General features: G+C 37.0%; 1 protein-coding gene across 1 annotated transcript; it reads right to left on the minus strand.

The window, feature by feature from the left end:
* Positions 1-15,290: 15,290 nt before the first annotated feature.
* LOC149832015 (tyrosine--tRNA ligase, chloroplastic/mitochondrial-like) lies at positions 15,291-17,149 on the minus strand. The gene has a single exon (XM_090014264.1). The coding sequence runs from the start codon at positions 16,870-16,872 to the stop codon at positions 15,391-15,393; it is 1,482 nt and encodes a 493-aa protein (XP_089870390.1). The 5' UTR covers positions 16,873-17,149; the 3' UTR covers positions 15,291-15,390.
* Between the last annotated feature and the right edge of the window lie 931 nt (positions 17,150-18,080).

Below are 18,080 nucleotides of genomic sequence, written 5' to 3' on the forward strand. Positions count from 1 at the left end.
CTTGAGGAGTGAGAGTGAGGTGTAGTTCAGTGACTATATATATATATATATATATATATATATAGTCAGCTCGTTGTGTGCTGCTTATGCCAACGAGTTTAAAGCGTGTAAATAGTGATAGTCAAGCAACGTGGCTGATTTCAACTCTTTCTCTCTCTAGAAAGTGATGGGTTGGCAACCGCGTTAGGGTTTCCACAACCTGCGTTGAGTTTTGTGGATAAGATTTCGTTTTTTGATATTTTAATATCACTTCCAGGACCCTTCCTTGTCAAGACCATATTATTTTTCTTCTTCTTGATTTGTGGAGTGGTAACTGAAAGGGATGTTTTTGGAATTTTTCTTTTATGGATTAAGGGCAGTGTTGTCAGTATCAAGAATAGGCCTGAATCAGCCTATTCGGCAGAAAAATGATACGATACTGACTTGAATAGGCTATTTTTTATAAATATAAAAGTAAATTAACATTAATTTTAATGGTTTTAACACGTGTCGTGTTTTGATTGACACATACTATTTTTAATTATTTTTTGGCCAATTCATTTGAGAATCAATATCGGGCCCGAGTCGCTTGAATCGTTGGCCACACGATACAAGTCCGATTCTGGTTAAGGGCATGAACAAATAGTGAGGAATGTGGGCAATTATGCAGGTGGGACGCTCTGAATTGGCTGTGTTGGAGGGGGGCACGTTTGTGAACTAAGCGTGCTTATCATTGGGTAGGGCAGCATATGGATCCGATATTAAATCTCAGTCTGACATGTTTGCCATTGAATTTCTCTGCTATCAATGACAGCACATTGGCTGACCTTTGATTGATAAAACCCTTGCCCTCTCCCTACCCACCAGGGAGTACGCCCAACTTTGATCTTGTCGCAAGGGATGCTTCTTGTAGGTTTCAAATTCATGAGTCACATTCACAAATTGCCCCCGAAACTATCGTGGGCCCACAAAAAAATCTCAAATTCTTCAATTTTTTCCAATAATAGTAGGCCACTCAAAATTTTTTAAAAAAAAAAGTGATTCATTTTTTGTAGTATTCAGCTTTTGGAGTGATTGAAAGGCCACTTGTTCTACCTTTATTGGAATGCCGTAGAGCAAAAAAAAAAACGAGTTTTCTTTTCAACTATTCTACAAAAAGACACTAGACAGGTTATTCTTGTGTGGTTTTATTAAGAGTATATCAGGGCTCGTTTGATGGCTGGTTCAAGATTTGACTGAACAAAAGAACAAAACAGACAAAATGCATGCTTCGTGTAACAAGTGTACTCAATCCAACGTTTGGTGACTTGTTCATGAAAGCCGTGTTCAGCCTGTATTTCTACAGGCCTGATTTGCGGCCGCTCCATCCCAAATCACGCACAACTAATCAAACATGCCCCTAAAGGAGAAGACATGGGGGTAAGTTGGAGCATCCCTATGACATAGCTTTACAAGGGCAGAGAGGGTGCTGTGGTGAAATTGACAGTGAAGGAGTGGTGGGGCAGACCTGCCAAGAAAGGTCACACTTAGCACATAGGCAAAGGAGGGTATACTTTAGAGGGCTCACTTTCCAAAGCAAGGTGCCCTAAACCAGGCCTTGCATTGGTTGAAATTTTGAAATGGATACAATTTTAGCTCAGACATGGCCTTGCCTAAGCACATGATTTGCAAACATGGCTAACAGTATGGCTGAACCAAACTGACCTATAGGTCCAGCCCTAACCCTAGCAGATTGATAAGCCTATAGGATGGTTAGACCAAGCTAGTTGGGTCAGGAACCAAACCTGACTAGAATGACCTGTCACCAAACTAAGGTATAGCTTGACTGGTCCTAAAATCTATGACCAACTTTGAGAACACCCCACCATCGGGGGCTCCGCTTGTCTGGTAGGAGCAGCTAGTACACGTCACCTTGTGTTGGGACGGTGCAAGTTCAAATCCCAATGGTATCGTTGTATAACTGATAGGGGTCTGCCTAACCCAGTTAGACTTTCAAAAAAGAAATTGAGAACACCCGACTTGGTGGAACCAAAACTGATTGGATATGTATGGCCGTTTTGGGGCCTTTATATGTGGAAATTGTATTGGACTTTGATAAAAACCGTGATGAGATTTTCTACACATGGTTAGGATAGGGTTAGATTTTTGCATTTCAATAGGCCTGAGATAATTTTCCCTCCCAATTAAGCATGGGCACGATGAATTATGGGTAGGGGTGTCAACTGGTAGGGTTTGGTTCGGACCTAGGTGGAACCAGACTTGACCCGAGTCTAATCGGGTCCACTATAAGAGAAACCATACCCAGACCCGATAAGAACTACATGAACCAGACCTGGACTATACCGGGTAAAATAATATATTTTTATCATTTTTTCATTGAAAATTTGTGGGTCTTATTTGGAACTCGGGTCGGGCCTGGGTCTGGTACAAATTTCACAAACTATACCCAGATCCATGTATTAATCGGACCTTTGGGTCCAGACCCGGGTCTTAATCAGGTCTTCTTATTTATCACCATACCTGGACCCTATAGGGTTTGGTCCGGGTCAGGTCCACATAAACCAGACCCATTGGCACCCCTAATTGTGGGTTACACAGGTGTAATAGGGTCGGTTTAGGTTGGGTTTTGTCAGACCCATTTTGAAATAGATCTAAACATTGAACCTAAACACTACCCAATTTGATTCATGTTCCTGTTTTGGTCCGAGTATGACTGAACTTACAGACACCTATGAGTTAATGGTTTTGGGTATAACTTGGATCCAGTATAGATAGCTCTCTTTTAAACACATATTTTTTAATCAGGTCTAAAAATTGGTCCCAAACATGACCCAATTTTGATTCAGGTTCATATTCTGTTCTGGGTATGAATGAAATTGTAGACCCATATGAGCTAATGGGTTTGGGTCTAAATCAGGCCTGGTATAAATAGATGAGTTTTAATCAGGCCCATATTTTAATATGCTTGGATCTTATCTTTAAACGGGATTATATATTGGGTTAAAGTTTGCTACAATCATTAATTTGTATGACTTAGTAAATTTCATTTTTTTTATTTTTTGGGGGTCAAAATAACCTCATGGATATGATCTACATATTGTTTTTAGTATGAACCAGCTTTTGGATCCCTGGAACCCGACTTATATAGGGCAGTAGAGGTTCTTCCAATGATGCAAAAACCGACCATTGCAAACGCATCATAACGTGTTTTTTCATCAAAAAAATATGAACAAAAGGTTGATTCCACTAAATCGATCATGCTGAACATGTCTATGATGTTAGATTAAGTCAGAAGGACATGCATCGTGAGATTCCAACTAGAATGTGGGCACAGTACAATAGACTATATTGGATATAAACATTTGTAGGCAGTCAATGTTCGATTCTCATGGGCATCACCCCTCTGCTCTGCCTAAGCCAATGCCTAGCATAAACCCGGGGGCAGAGGTCCTAGCCTCGGAGTTTATGACCGTAGGTATGGCAGGCTGAACCAGCATGACCAGGTCTTTGTGCCGGGTGTGGTTTCTTCAGGTTATAAAAAAAAAAAAACGAAAAGCTTATAAGATCAGTATTTTAAAGCATACCAAGAAACTGGTTTGGGTACAAACCAGGTTGGGCTTTGGGTTGGTTTGGTTGGTGGGGTTTCAGGTTTGGATTGGGTTTGAAATAAGTTCGGATACAAACCAGATTCAGGTCTAAAACCATTTTGATCGGGCAAAAAATCAAGTCAGCTACACGGAGATACAGTTTTATACTATTTTGCCCAAGAAACGGCCTATTTCTAAAATGAGTTTAGATTTTAGACTCAACCTAAATCCACGGGTCTATCAAGATCACGCCGGATCCATCATAGTTAGTTTAGGGCATCGGATCAGGTTAGGTATACCATATCTAATTGCACTCCAAGCTGCACATGAGTGTGACTTCGTGCAGTTAAAGTGCACCAAATATAATCACACACTTGCAAACACAAAAATACATGCACGTACTTACGCGCACACAAACAAACGCAGATATTCGGTTGATTGGCTAGCTGAACCAATATCCAATCCACTTAAGAGCCATCTGTCCCACACTTTTTTTTTTTATAATTCAAGGGAAAAAAACACCCACAACCGCACATTGACCGGCCTCCAGTTAGTAAAACCCTTGAGGTCCAAACTGTCCACCAGGAAGTACACCCGGCTTCAACCTTATGTCAAGGGATGCCACTTGTGGGTTTCAAACTTTGTGACATCCCTCTGTCAATATGGTGCATTCACAAGGCCAAACAAGGGAGACCTTGTGGGGTTGTCCCACACACTTTTAGGCTAATATTTAGGAAAAAAACACAACCAGGTACATTTGTCCATCATAGTGTGGGAACTTAGTTGTCAAAAAAATGTGCTTAGGCTCTTCCTAGGCCTAGGCTGGCTAGGCGTAGGGTCATGTAGGCTTACGTGTCTAGGCGGTAGGATCATGTTTTTTACCTAAACTGCTTAGATTGTTCGTGCTTAATTTTTATTTTTATTTTTGTTTTTTTGTTTTTTTCTTTCTTTCTTTTCTTCCTCTCGCTTCAAAAGCTTTCTTTTTTTATTCTCTTATTTTCTTCTTTTATTTTTTTATCTTTTTTTTTTCTTCTTCCCCTTCCTTTCACCCCTCCGCTTACTTGTTAAATACAAAGCCTAGGTAGTCTCTCAGCCTGATGCGCAGTTGCACACACATATATTTTATGTGTAATTGTATATAATTATATATATATATATACATATTTGTGCACTTAATTCATATATAATTTATAAGTGTATGAGTTATCTATTTGACTGTCTTATATAATATAATTATTTTACAGTGTTTGACAACATGTTATTATTTGTCTATTGCTTATTGTTGATTGATTTTATGTTGTATACATGTTTGTTATTAATTTTAGTAGTTTGTTAAAATATTTTGTATTTTTTTTATTTAAGGTACTGCTTAGTCCGCCTAAGCCTTGCCTAGTCTTTTTAAGTACTCACTGCCTAAGCTCCGTCTAGCGCCTTTGACGACTAAGTGTGGGACCATATATCCAATACCATCATGGTTAAAAAATATGCCTTATATCCTGTTCACTTGACTTATATATGCGTTCAAAATAATTAACCCCTTTTCCCTTTTCAGACCTGCACGGTGTGCGCATGGACTGCCTTCCCCTCTCCCTACTCACAATGCTTGTAGAACCTAAGTCAAACCCACTAAAAGTAAGTGTTGTTTCGGATAGAGATCAAGGCCTATTTGACTTGAAAAATGTCTAATGTAGCAGTAGAAATAAATAAATAAATAAATATATATATATATATATATATATATATATATATATATATATATATATATTGCTACTCTCCACGGTATGAGCAACCTAGTTGAAAAATCATAGATGCAATTGTACCCACTCAAACTAACCTCACAGATGTGCTTGACATGTTTTGTCAACCGATGGTCGAGGATTGATGAAACCATCCTTTAAGTCAGAGTCTCAGGTCATCGAGCAAGTTGACTCAAGCATGTTATTTGACTTGCCAATCTTGATAAATAATGCTTGACATAGAAAGGGGACACATTGCCAATAAGATAATCCTATGGTGTTTCTTTAGTGCTTTAGTTACAAGATCGTGTTAATGCAAGCTCCATTAAGTTAGATACTGGGCACAAAATAGCAAAATATCATTTATTTCTTTAGACCAAAAAGGATTGGTTTTACTTAAATGAGATAGGAGGTCGAAACCTCCTCTCAATGCTGCACTTTTAAACAAGTGAATCCTGGATGGTGTGTTTTTTTTATCAACAAAAATCTTGCTTCAAATAGTCTTGCAGATTGGTTCTAATACTCTCTTTCTCTTAAAGCCTCAACAAAAATCATGCTTCAATGCTCGTGAAGAGTACTATTTATAGATCATTCTAAGCTCAACTCTGAAGTTTCTTCAGGCTCTAGTGTATTTTTTCAATACCCATCCCTTTATCATTTCCAAAATTTTAAACATTTCTGCATTTACAATATATGTATCTTACTTATTGTTAAAGCAATAAATGCTAAAAATTAAATCAGTTATAAAAGTATGTATATAAGCTTGTGAGAAGTTGGCAATGCATGCAAAGTGAAAAAAATATAAAGGTGTCTCATAAGGATCTCTTGTGATAGTTACTATGATGCTACTAAGGTATTGTGCTTCTCACCCTATGGGTTGGTCATATGAAAACTAAATAATAAGTTCAAATATAAATGATTTATAAGAAAAAAAATCAATTTAGCATGCATTCATTCAAAAAATAACAAAATTAGCAATTAAAATACAAAACTCTTAAACTGTAAGTCATATATGATAACAGATTTAACATGCATTCACTGAATAAATTATATAATTAAGAATTAAAATAGAAAATCTCTAAAATCTAAATCATACATGAGAAAAAAATCAGATTTAACATTCATTCACTAAATATATTAAAAAATTAGCAATTAAAATACAAAATCTCTAAAATCATACATGAAAAAAAAATATAATTAGCATGCATTCACTAAATAAATTACAAAAAATTAAGAATTAAATTACAAAACTCCTAAAATCTAAATCAGACATCGAAAAAATAAAATTAGCATGCATTCACAGAATAAATTACACAATTAAGAATTAAAATGCAAAACTTTTAAAATCTAAATCATACATGAGAAAAAAAATAGAATTAGCATGCATTCACAAAATAAATTGCATAATTAAGAATTAAAATGAACAACCCTAAAATCTAAAGCCTACATAAAAAAATCAGATTTAGTATGCATTCATTCAATAAATTACAAAAATATAGATTACAATGTAAAACCCCTAAAATGTAAATTATACATGAAAAAAAATGAATTTAGCATGAGCAGAAGAGAGAGAAATAGAATGAGCAACTTCGATGAAGGATGCCGCCGAGAGAGCAGGACATCGGAGAGGGGAACTAAGTCAAACACGAGAGAGAGAGAGTCAACGGTTGAACGTAGTAGAGAGAGATAGAGAGAGAACTTTGAAAACGATGGCCAACGACAACTAGTAGTCACTAGCGATCGCTGGTCTTCGGATTGAGAGATACAGAGTGTGTGTAAAAACCCAAAAAGGGACACATTTTGTCCCTTTTGCGTTTTTAGTTTCGCTAGCTCACTCTTGTAGTGTGCTAGAAAAAACTAAGGTTTAACTGGTGCACTGCGTGAAGGGGCCAAAAAAATTTATTTTTTTCTGTCGCACTTATTTGTTGCTCCAGAAAAAATTACTTTTATTGGCTCACTTTTTGTGTGCGGTAGAAAAAGTTCATTATACTGGTGCAATATAGTTTGCGCCAGTATAACTCACTCTTTCATTGGCGCTAAGTAAAATAGCGTAAGTGAAAAGGCTCTTTTACTGGCGTGCAAGGGAGTGCACGCTAGTAATACAGGATTTTCTTGTAGTGATAAATTTCATGACAAATCTAAACTTTTCTATAACCATAGACAAGCAAAAAATAAAAGCAAAAAATGAGGGTGATATGTCCACTAAATTGCAAATTAATTAGCCAACAAAAGGTGTGCTTTTGACGTGCATGACACTTACATTAAGCATCACTTTTTCCCTCTTTTTCTTTTTCTTTTTTCTTTTTCTTATTCTTATGGTAATAGACAGGTATAAGTTCATACCTTTGGTGTGAACAAAAATCATTATGACAAGCCATGAATACTCACTTCATGGTACTTCAAAAAACAAAAGGTAAACATGTCAATTAAACAAAAGGTAAACATGTCAATTAATAGTCCTTGTCTGTTCGAGTGTATGCTATCAGTATCTGCTTATTTGAACTGCTGATACGTATTCTAGTATCATTTTCAATTGGATAAATCTTTTTTACTTTCACCCAAGAGTCCTCCAACCTGTAAAACTAGCTAACATTTATTTTTCTTTTGGCAAATTGGTGAGTAGTCAAATCCAAGATAGCAATATCTCTCAGCTTTGATATTGTAGCTTCACCATTCTAGCTAAAAATTTATGTTTATCAATATAAAAGAGATAAAACAAGGGGTGGGAGCATATTACTGTGACAACTGAGACAAATGGATATAACTTGTCAGATACTTGATACAGAATGATGCTCGGGCAGTAAAAGAAGTTTGGTATTCAAGGGACTTGTTCATGCCAAGTTTGGTGTCCAGTTAATGATGGTTGATTTGTAGATGAGATTGTACAAAGTTTCATATTTCAATAGGTCTTTGGAGCTCTTTTGGCTGAGCATTTCACTATTTCAATTCCTGTAATTTATCCATCCACATCATTCATTTTTTTTTTTTGCATGACCATTGTTCTGAGCATCTCGAGTTAATAAACAGTGTTTTCTTCTGTTTGTCATTAATACTCTTATAAACTTCTACTTCATTTGATTGAGGATGAGATCTTTGTTGGACAAAAGATGATGAAAGGAAGGGAGACAATAATGTTCATGGAATAACTCTAAACTTTGTTAACCATAAAAAAAACAAAATTTGAGGGTGATATGTCATCCAACAAAATCTATGATTTTGATGTGCATATGACACATTAAGCATCACTTTTTCCCTCTTTTTCTTTTTCCTTTCTCTTTTTCTTTCTCGAAATCTTAATATATGGTAATGGACATGCATAAGTTCATGCCTTTTGTGCCAAAAAAATCCTTTTGAGCAGACGCCATGAACACTCACTTCATGGTACACCAGAAAAAGAAAGTAAACATGTTCATTAATAGTTCTTGGTCATTGTCATAAAAAAATGTCATTATTTTGCCCAGATCCGCGGGTTCCATAATTTCCCTTCACCCTTATAGATATATTAAGGTAGTTCGACTGTATGCTATCTGTATTTGCTTATTTGAACTGCTGCTAACGGCCTATGTATTCTGGTATCATTTTCAATTAGATGATCCATCGATCCAACTGGAAAAGGTTTTAACTGGATAAATCTTTTTATTTTCACCAGAGACTCCACCAACCAACCTGTTAAACTAACAATTATTCTTCTTTTAGCAAACTGGGGAGTAGCCAAATCCAAGATGGCAAGATTTTTGAGTCATAATAGTGTAGGTTCACCATTTCAGCTGAAAATGTATATTTAGCAAGATAAAACAGAAAAAAACTGCAGGTGGGACCATATTATTGTGATAATTGGGACCAATGGATATAACTTCTTATTGCTTGATACAGAACGATGCCCGGGCAGTAAAAGAGGTTTGGTATTCCAGGGATTTGTTAATGCCGAGTTTGGTGTCCGGTTGATGGTGGTTGATTTGTAAATGAGATTGTATAAAAGTGCATGTTTCAACGGTCTTTGGAGCTCTTTTGGCTGAGCATTCCACACTCTTTCAATTTCATCCATCCACATTTTTCATATATTTTTTTTCTATAGCAATGAACAATAAAGATATCACTATATTTATTCCTTTTAACTATGAATCCCCTAACATTTAACCTGAATCATCATTTGTTTGAGCATCTCGAGTTGATGAAGTCTTTTCTTTTGCTTGTCATTAATACTCTTATGACTTCTTTCATTTGATTGAGGATGAGATTAGGGATGGCAGTGGACGGAGGGGAAACGGGGCTCCACCCGCCCCTTTTGGACTGGGGATGGAGGACATGAAACGGGGATGGAGGTTAAAATCAAAACTGGCACGGGGATGAACTTATGCTTTTCCCTGCCCCGCCCCGTCCCCGTCCCGATCCCCATCTTGCCCGGCCCCGCCCACCCTGCCTCACACCGTTTGGACCGAGGATCAAAGACATGAAACGGGGATGAAGGCGGGGATGGAGGTTAAAATCAAAACCTGTGCGAGGATGGAGGTGGGGATGAGGGCAAGATTTTGAGATGGGGTGGGGGTGGAGGCCTTGTCCCCTACCACCACCCCGGTCCACTGCCATCCCATAGATGAGATCTTTGTTGAACAAACGATGAGGGAGATAATAATGTTCATGATATAACTCTAAACTTTTATATAAACATAAACAAGCGAAAAATAAGCAAAAATTGAGGGTGATATGTCCACTAAATTGCAAATTAGTTAGCCAACAAAAAGGTGTGATTTTGACGTGCATGACACATACATTAAGCATCACTTTTTCCTCTTTTTGTTATTCTTTTTTCTTGGAATCTTAATATATGGTAATGAACACACATAAGTTCATGCCTTTGGTGAGAACAAAAATCTTTTTGAGAAGCCATGAATACTCACTTCATGGTACACCCCAAAAAAAAAGTAAACATGTCCATGAATAGTCCTTGGTCATAGTTGCCAAAATTTGTGAGTGGGTTATTTAATTTCCCTTCACCCTAATAAATATAATAAAGTAGTTCGACTGTATGCCATTTGTACCTGCTTATTTGAACTGTTTCTGACGGCCCAAGTGTTGTGGTAATATTTTCAATTGGATGATCCATTGATCCAATTCTAAGAAGATTTTAACTAGATAAATCATTTTTACTTTCACCTAAGACTCGTCCAACCTCTTAAACTACAATTATTCTTCTTTGGCAAACTGGTGAGTAGCCGAGTCCAAGATGGCAAGATCTCTCAGTTATGATATTGTAGCTTCACCATTCCATCTGAAAACTCATGTTTAGCAGGATAAAAGAGATAAAACAGGGGATGGGGGCATGTTACTGTGATAACTGGGACAAATGGATATAACTTCTTAGTTACTTGATACCAAATGATGCCCGAGCAATAAAAAGAATTTTGGTATTTCGGGGGACGTTCATGCCAAGCTTGGTGTCTACTTGATGACAGTTGATTTGCAGATGAGATTGTACACAAGTAGAAATTTCAGCAAGTCTTTGGAGCTCTTTTGGTTGAGTATTTCACCTCCTTTCAATTCCTGCAATTCATCCATCCACATCATTCATTATTTTTTCTTTCTTTCTATTTATGGCAAGAAAGAATAAAAATATCACTATATTTATTCCTTTTCTTATTCCTTCCAAGCACAGAATAACCCCAAGAGATCGTGCAGTGCTCATAAGTCAAAATATGACATTGAATTTCATGTCCATTTGAGATTTCAATAGGACAATGGTTCTTGGTCCATGGTCGATCTATGGATCAAACACAAACACCAACATAACCTCCCCTCCCCCACCCAACCCAAACAAACAAAAATGGATATAAAAAAAACTTGCTTTGCATAGTGGCTTGCTGGTACAAGTGACACAAAGGATTTTTAATAATGGTCACAATCAACTGATCATGTTTACTTGATTTTGCCAATTTTCTAGAAAGATTTAGTTATTGGTAACTGATCATATTAAGCTTAGTGCAGTGTGATGATTTTATCTACACAGTAGATTTACTATGTCGATGAAATTCTTACCTAGATTTCAATTTGAGAACACTTAATTTTGAATGCTTTTATGAGAAACGCTTGTTGATATTATTGTGAAAATGATGTGACTATACATGCGAACACACACACATACGATGGTTTATCTTACATGACATATAACAACAAACCTGGGCACATTCCTAGCCATGTGATCAGAATATCTGGACATCAGTTGAGCTTGGAATCAGTTAAACCAGTACATATATAACAGAAACTTTGGCCAAACCAGGCTCCCAATCAGTTTATTGATCAATCAAAAGTAAATCTACCTGAGAAGATTCAATCATGACATTGGGGGATTTCTCGGTCATATAAAATATTTCTTCACCAGTCCCATTCTCTCATAGCCCGATACTTTGCTGCCTTTAACAAATCTAGTTTAGAGAAATTGGCCAGTGCAGTTCCTCACAGTGAATCCAACCAGCAATTTATGGCCAGAATATTGAAGAAAGTAGTTGTTTAAGAGTTACCTTATAGTCAAGGTAACCTAAGTGGAATTTGAAGACTACTTTTTCTTTTCAAATTTATACATCACATGACATAGTGGCTTTGGTATAAAGATGGCAGACCATATTGAATACACCAAAGGCTACATCGTGCATTCTATAAGCACAGTTAAACTTAATAATTGAAATCATCACACACACGCACACACATCATTCTGAAATCACAGTTAAACTTAATTAGTGAAATCACCACACATACACATCTATAATTTTGAGGTTATCACAGATCTTTGCTATCTGCCTTAATCCAACAACTACTTTAAGAAAAAACAAATCTGCTTCTACTCGCATACAAAAAGATCTTAATCACCTAAACTGCTACAGATAATGCATAAAGAGCTAAATTTTTTGCCAAAAGTTAAAGTTGTGCATCAACTGTTTAAACAGATAATGACTATGCAGCATGTCAAGATGATCATCAACTGGACTTGGTTAGAACTCTACTTGGGTCAGAATTAAGTCATATTACAGTTGAATGAAACCCAAATCCAGCTCAAAATGGGCCAAATCCATATTCATAATCAGCTCAACTAGTTCTCAGCATGATAAGTGTGAACCATGATCTACAAGGTAAATTAGTCGTAGACTATGTCACATGGGTGCGGGTGCGACACGGGTGCGGTGCAATTTCAAAAATTTTGGACACGAAGACTCGGCTATATATATATGTCAAAGTTATGCCCATTAGGGGACAGGTGATGAGTTGTGAAGCCTGATTCAGGGTTTTTTTCCTTACAGGAGGGGGGGGGGGGTCCCCCTCGACGCGGGTCCCATTGCGCGGTCAGCAGGCGGGGGTCCAGGGGGGGCGCCCCTGGCGGGGGGTTATAGGGGGGCAGCCCCCCCACCCCCCAAGATTTTTTTTAAAAATTTTGTAGCCCAGATTTAAAAAAAAAAAAAAAAAACTAAAAAATGGACCAGAATGACCCTGGGTGCATTGACCGCACCCAGGGTCGGGTTGACCAAGTCCGAGCTGCACCCGTGTCGGTGCGTGTCGACGATGGTGCATCGAACTTGTCCGTGTGACATAGGTCATAGATAAACACCAAATACCATTTCACTAATTGGCCCACATACGTGTTACTAAGTCACCAGTTTTGTGGGGGTTGAATTAGACAGTTGAATGATCAGGTCACAATATCACAACTGACGGGTCCCAAGTTCAAATCCTGCACGGGTATACCCAGTTTGCCTTTAAAAAGAAAAGATGGTTTTGTGCATTAAAGGAACAATAACCTTTAAAAAGCAAAAATATCTGCCGATACAAGTGGCCTTCTTTGCAAGGTAAGATCTGCTTATGCATACAATAGGAAAATAAGAAACACAAGGACCTGCAGAAACAAACACATTACAAAAACAGGAGTGTGAAACTTGCAGCATTCTCAAATTGACAATACAAATACCAAAGTCTAGTGCTATTACCTTGACTCACTTCTCCAAGCATAATTTCATCTAGCACAAAACAATTCTCAAAAATATGCTCATTCCTGTTAAGGTGGACAGTGATGATAGCATAGGTGCATGGTATAAATACATTTCCTCTTCTCAATTTACAGTAAATATTAGTTATTGCATAATCAAATCTATTTCCAAATAAACAACTAGCCACCAAATAACAGTATAAGGATAAACAAACTAGTCAACTTTTATAATGTGCTCATTCCTGTTAAGGTGGACAGTGATGATAGCATAGGTGCATGGTATAAATACATTTCCCTCTTCTCAATTTACAGTAAATATTAGTTATTGCATAATCAAATCTATTTCCAAATAAACAACTAGCCACCAAATAACAGTATAAGGATAAACAAACTAGTCAACTTTTATAATGCGGAGATAAAGAACAAAATATTTTATAGAAAAAAGGGTAATTCTGAATTAAATCACAAACACCTGCACAAATAGAATAAAGTCAAGTGCTACTTTTTATGCATAAAAAACTGGTTTTGTTGCCAAAATTTTAAAATGTAAGATCAAAATGACAAGCATATGAAATCACTACATGAGTAAATGTAATGTACGCAGTTATGCAATTCTCCTCTTATAAATTAGAAGTCAATAAACTAATCCTTCCTTTAAAATGCAAAAAAGTGATTACTCAACTCAGTATTTATGCTAAGAAATTGAAAATTCATTCAGTTTTAAGCTTTGGGTTTAAGAAGGATCCACATAAACCAGATTCATGGATCTTTTTTAAAGAATGATAAAGCCATTAACACTGAAAAGTATATAAAGAAAACAAATAAGTACACTTACATCTGGACAAAGGCATTGAGGTCTTGTATAGGTTGCCGGTATAAGAGTCAAAAACCAGTTATGGAAAAATTACAAAAGAAATACCAGCACTAGCTCAAAAGATATATACTCATACAATGGCATTATATTCAGACATGAACCGGTTTATCAAAGAAGGATGACCTTATGTAGATCTTGCATTTATTGAATGGTGTTCAACACCCGAGATAGGAAACCACCTTCCTCTTTTTTGTCATTGTCTACTTCACCTTTTTCATCTTTTTCTTCAAACGGACACCATGATAAAGAGAAAGAAAAGAGAAAAAAGTGGGCTACTGGCTAAACAGTGCGTAAGAGGATATGCCCATCCAATAAATACCAGAGGTGCCACATTACTTGATCACATTAATGTGCCACCTTGGAGGAACTTTAACAATTCAGATAAAAGACTGGGAATTTTCTGTATAAATCTCCAGTGCAGATGTGCATGTCACAAATGTTGCATGGATCAATAGAACTTTGCCTACATATGCATTTTCACTTGCATTTGACGGTATAAATGAATCTATGGCTCATCCAGTACTCTTTACATCAAATAATTTGGAAGTTAAGATTCATTTTCTTGACTTGCATTTTCATCCAATTTAGGCCATCCACTTTTGTCCTTTGAAACTTTACTTTAATTCAATTTCTTGATCTAACGTGGGTTCCATGATAACTGAAAGATGAAAATCATGTCCATATGGTTGAATCTACTTGATAAATGCAAGAGTAGATGAAGTTCTACTCATCATTATCATCATGCATCGTCCCATCTACATTAGGTCAGCCTTACAAGTCATATTACTTCATTCCTGTTAAAAACTAAAATGAGACCCGACAATTCTTTCACGTCCCTACTTACTGTCTTCCTCAAAGGCTTATTGAAACATGGATTACCAGTTTAGATGCCTCAATTTTACTAATGCAAATTCATCCCAATCTGAAATCACAGACCAACCTCGTAACTCAAGTCACCATGCAACTGAGACCCCTAACTATGGAAAAACCTCACTGGTGTCTTGCATAGACTCCCAAAGGAACCCGATCAACTTATCATGATTCGTGCCAAATTGCCAAGAAAATTTTAAATATGAAAAGGAGGAAAACAATATCATTTATCTACGTGAAACATAATCTAATAATGAACCGTAAACAAAAAAACATTTAATAAAGACATATTCCTCTTTCTTAGTACCATAAATGAATTTAACATCAAAACATGGAACACGATGTGTGCATCATGAAACAAATGCACGAAAATAATTAAGATAACCTTATCACCATCTTGTTCTTCTTCCCAGCTGACAATAGAATCACTTTCCCTTCAACAATATCATCTTCTTCTATCACCTTCTCCTCACTATCAATCCTCCTATTGTTCATGTAAAGTCCCCCTTGCTTCAATAGACGACGTGCAGCTGACTTACTGGCAAGCAATCCAGAAGAAACAGAAATATCAAGAAGAGAGGAATTCAACACTTTATTGTAAGCTAATGCACAAGATGGCACATCCCCAGAAATATCTTCAATGGTCCTTGAATCAAGCTTTGTCTCTGCTCCAGGTTTCAATGCCTCTGTTGCTTTCAGAGCTTCTGACAAACCCTCTTCACCGTGAACAAAGCGAGTTACTTCCTCGGCCAACCGCCTCTGCGCCGAATTGGGCACATAGCCATCCTTCTGCATCCCTTCTTCCAATTCCTCAATCTCTTCCATACTCAAAAAGGTCAGAATCTTCAAAAAGCGTATCACATCAGCATCCGGAACCGAGAAAAAATACTGATAAAACTTGTAAGGCGACAACATCGCTGGTGATAACCAAATCGCCCCGCCTTCTGACTTCCCGAACTTCGTCCCATCGCTCTTCAACAGAAGAGGAAACGTCAAACCATATGCACCATCAACCTGCAGAATCTTCCTAATCAATTCAGTACCAGCAGTGATGTTCCCCCACTGATCACTACCACCAATCTGAACACTCACCCCCTCGTTCTTAAACAAGTGAAGGAAATCATACCCCTGCAACAGCTGATAAGTAAATTCAGTATAACTCATCCCCTCCTCCGAATTCAACCGCTTCTTGACGCTCTCCTTTGCAATCATCGTCCCCACTCTCGCGAACCTTCCGACGTCCCGGAGGAAATCCAAGAGCCTAAACTCCTTATACCAATCATAATTGTTCAAGATTTCCACAGAACCCCCATTACCCACATCCAAATTCAAATCCTTCCCCCTACCCAAGATAGTAATCAGTGTTTTCTGGATTCCGAGAGTGTTTTTCACCAGAGTTTCTTCATCAAGCTCAGGCCTTTCCACACTTTTACCAGAAGGGTCACCAACCCTTCCAGTAGCACCCCCAATCAAGGCAACAATCCTATGCCCACATCTATGGAACCATGAGAGAACAATGATACCAATCAAATTGCCCAAGTGCAGACTTTCTGCAGTTGGGTCAAAACCACAATACACTCTCAGGGGATTCAGAGAAGGAGTAGAGGAAGCTGACCTGATTTCCTGGCTTGTGATGGATTCAAGGAGGCCTCTTTCTTGAAGAATATCAATGACATTGGGGCTTTTGTGGGATGCTTCGATGGTGTTTGAGGTACCCACATCTTGGTTTTGGGATTGGGTGATTCTGAGGGGTCTGGACGAGTGGACGGGCCTGAAAAAATAGTGGCTTTTGGGGATTTTGGCTAGAGAAAGAGGGGCGAGGTGGTGGACTATGAGGTTCCTTGAAGCAGCAAACATGGCTAACGGGCTTGCGCTATCATAAGTCGTCCACCACAGAAACCCAAGCACAAACAAAGTCTAGGGCACAGATATGTGCCCCCCGACTCCACCTCTCTCTTTCTGCCCTCCCATTCCTGACCCCGCCTCTCTCTTGAAACACCACCAGACAAGAGGATGGCTCAGGCTATTCACCGTTCAGAGGCACCACTGCACAAGTCCTCTCTCTCTCTAAATTTTTGCTCAGGCCATGGCCTGTGTGCGTGGCTGCGCTCGACCGTCTGCCATCAAATGGTTGTGGACATCCGAACTTCTGCTTGTGACTTTTTTGGGGTTAGAGATTTTCATTATTTTTTGGTTTTTTTCAATAACCTATGAAATTTATAACGGTGTTTGTTAGGAATGAGGATTTAGGTTATTTATTTATTTTTTCTAAATAGTTTGCTTATCAATAATTATGTTCTAAAACTTTTGTATTTTTTTTTAGCTTAGCATTTAGGGTTTTTAATAAAATAGATATTTATTAGTTCTTTTTGCATTTTGCTTCAATCAAGATTAGACATGATTCCACATGCTTAATTTTAATTAGAATTTTGAGGGTTTTGGTTGTTTTTTTTTTCAATTAGCTTCGGCATGAATTGTTAGGATTGAGGGGTTTTATTTATTTTTTTGAATAGCATGAATAATTAATTAGGTTTTAGGTTTTTTTAATTAACATATATATGTGAATGGTTACTTTTTAGGATTTAAAATTTTTATTTAGTTTTTATTTTTTAAATAGCATGACCCATAAATATTTCTTTAGGTTGTAGGATTTTTGTGCTCTTTTTTTCAATTAGCATTTAGGTACCTCTAAAAAAATTAATATTTAGGTATTTCTGTGTTTTTTTCATTTCAATCAACATTAAACTTGATTCCACGTGTTTGGTTTTAGTTAGAAACTTGAAATTTTAAGGTTTTTTTTATTATTACATATATGAATGATATTTGTTAGGATTTAGGTTTTATATTTAATTTTTTTAAATTGCATGAATATTTAGTTAGGTTTTAGGATTTTTTGTGTTTTATTTTTCAGTTAGCATTTGATTTTGATTTTTTAAATGAAATGAGTATTTAATTAAATATTTTTGCATTTTTATTTTCAATCAACATTAAGCATGATTCTACATGACTAATTTTAAGGTTTTCTTTTCCAATTAGCATACACGCATGTAAATGATGCTTATTTA

The sequence above is a fragment of the Nuphar pumila genome, chromosome 7 (genome assembly GCF_984573655.1).
Source record: "Nuphar pumila chromosome 7, dmNupPumi1.hap1.1, whole genome shotgun sequence".
Taxonomy (NCBI): domain Eukaryota; kingdom Viridiplantae; phylum Streptophyta; class Magnoliopsida; order Nymphaeales; family Nymphaeaceae; genus Nuphar; species Nuphar pumila.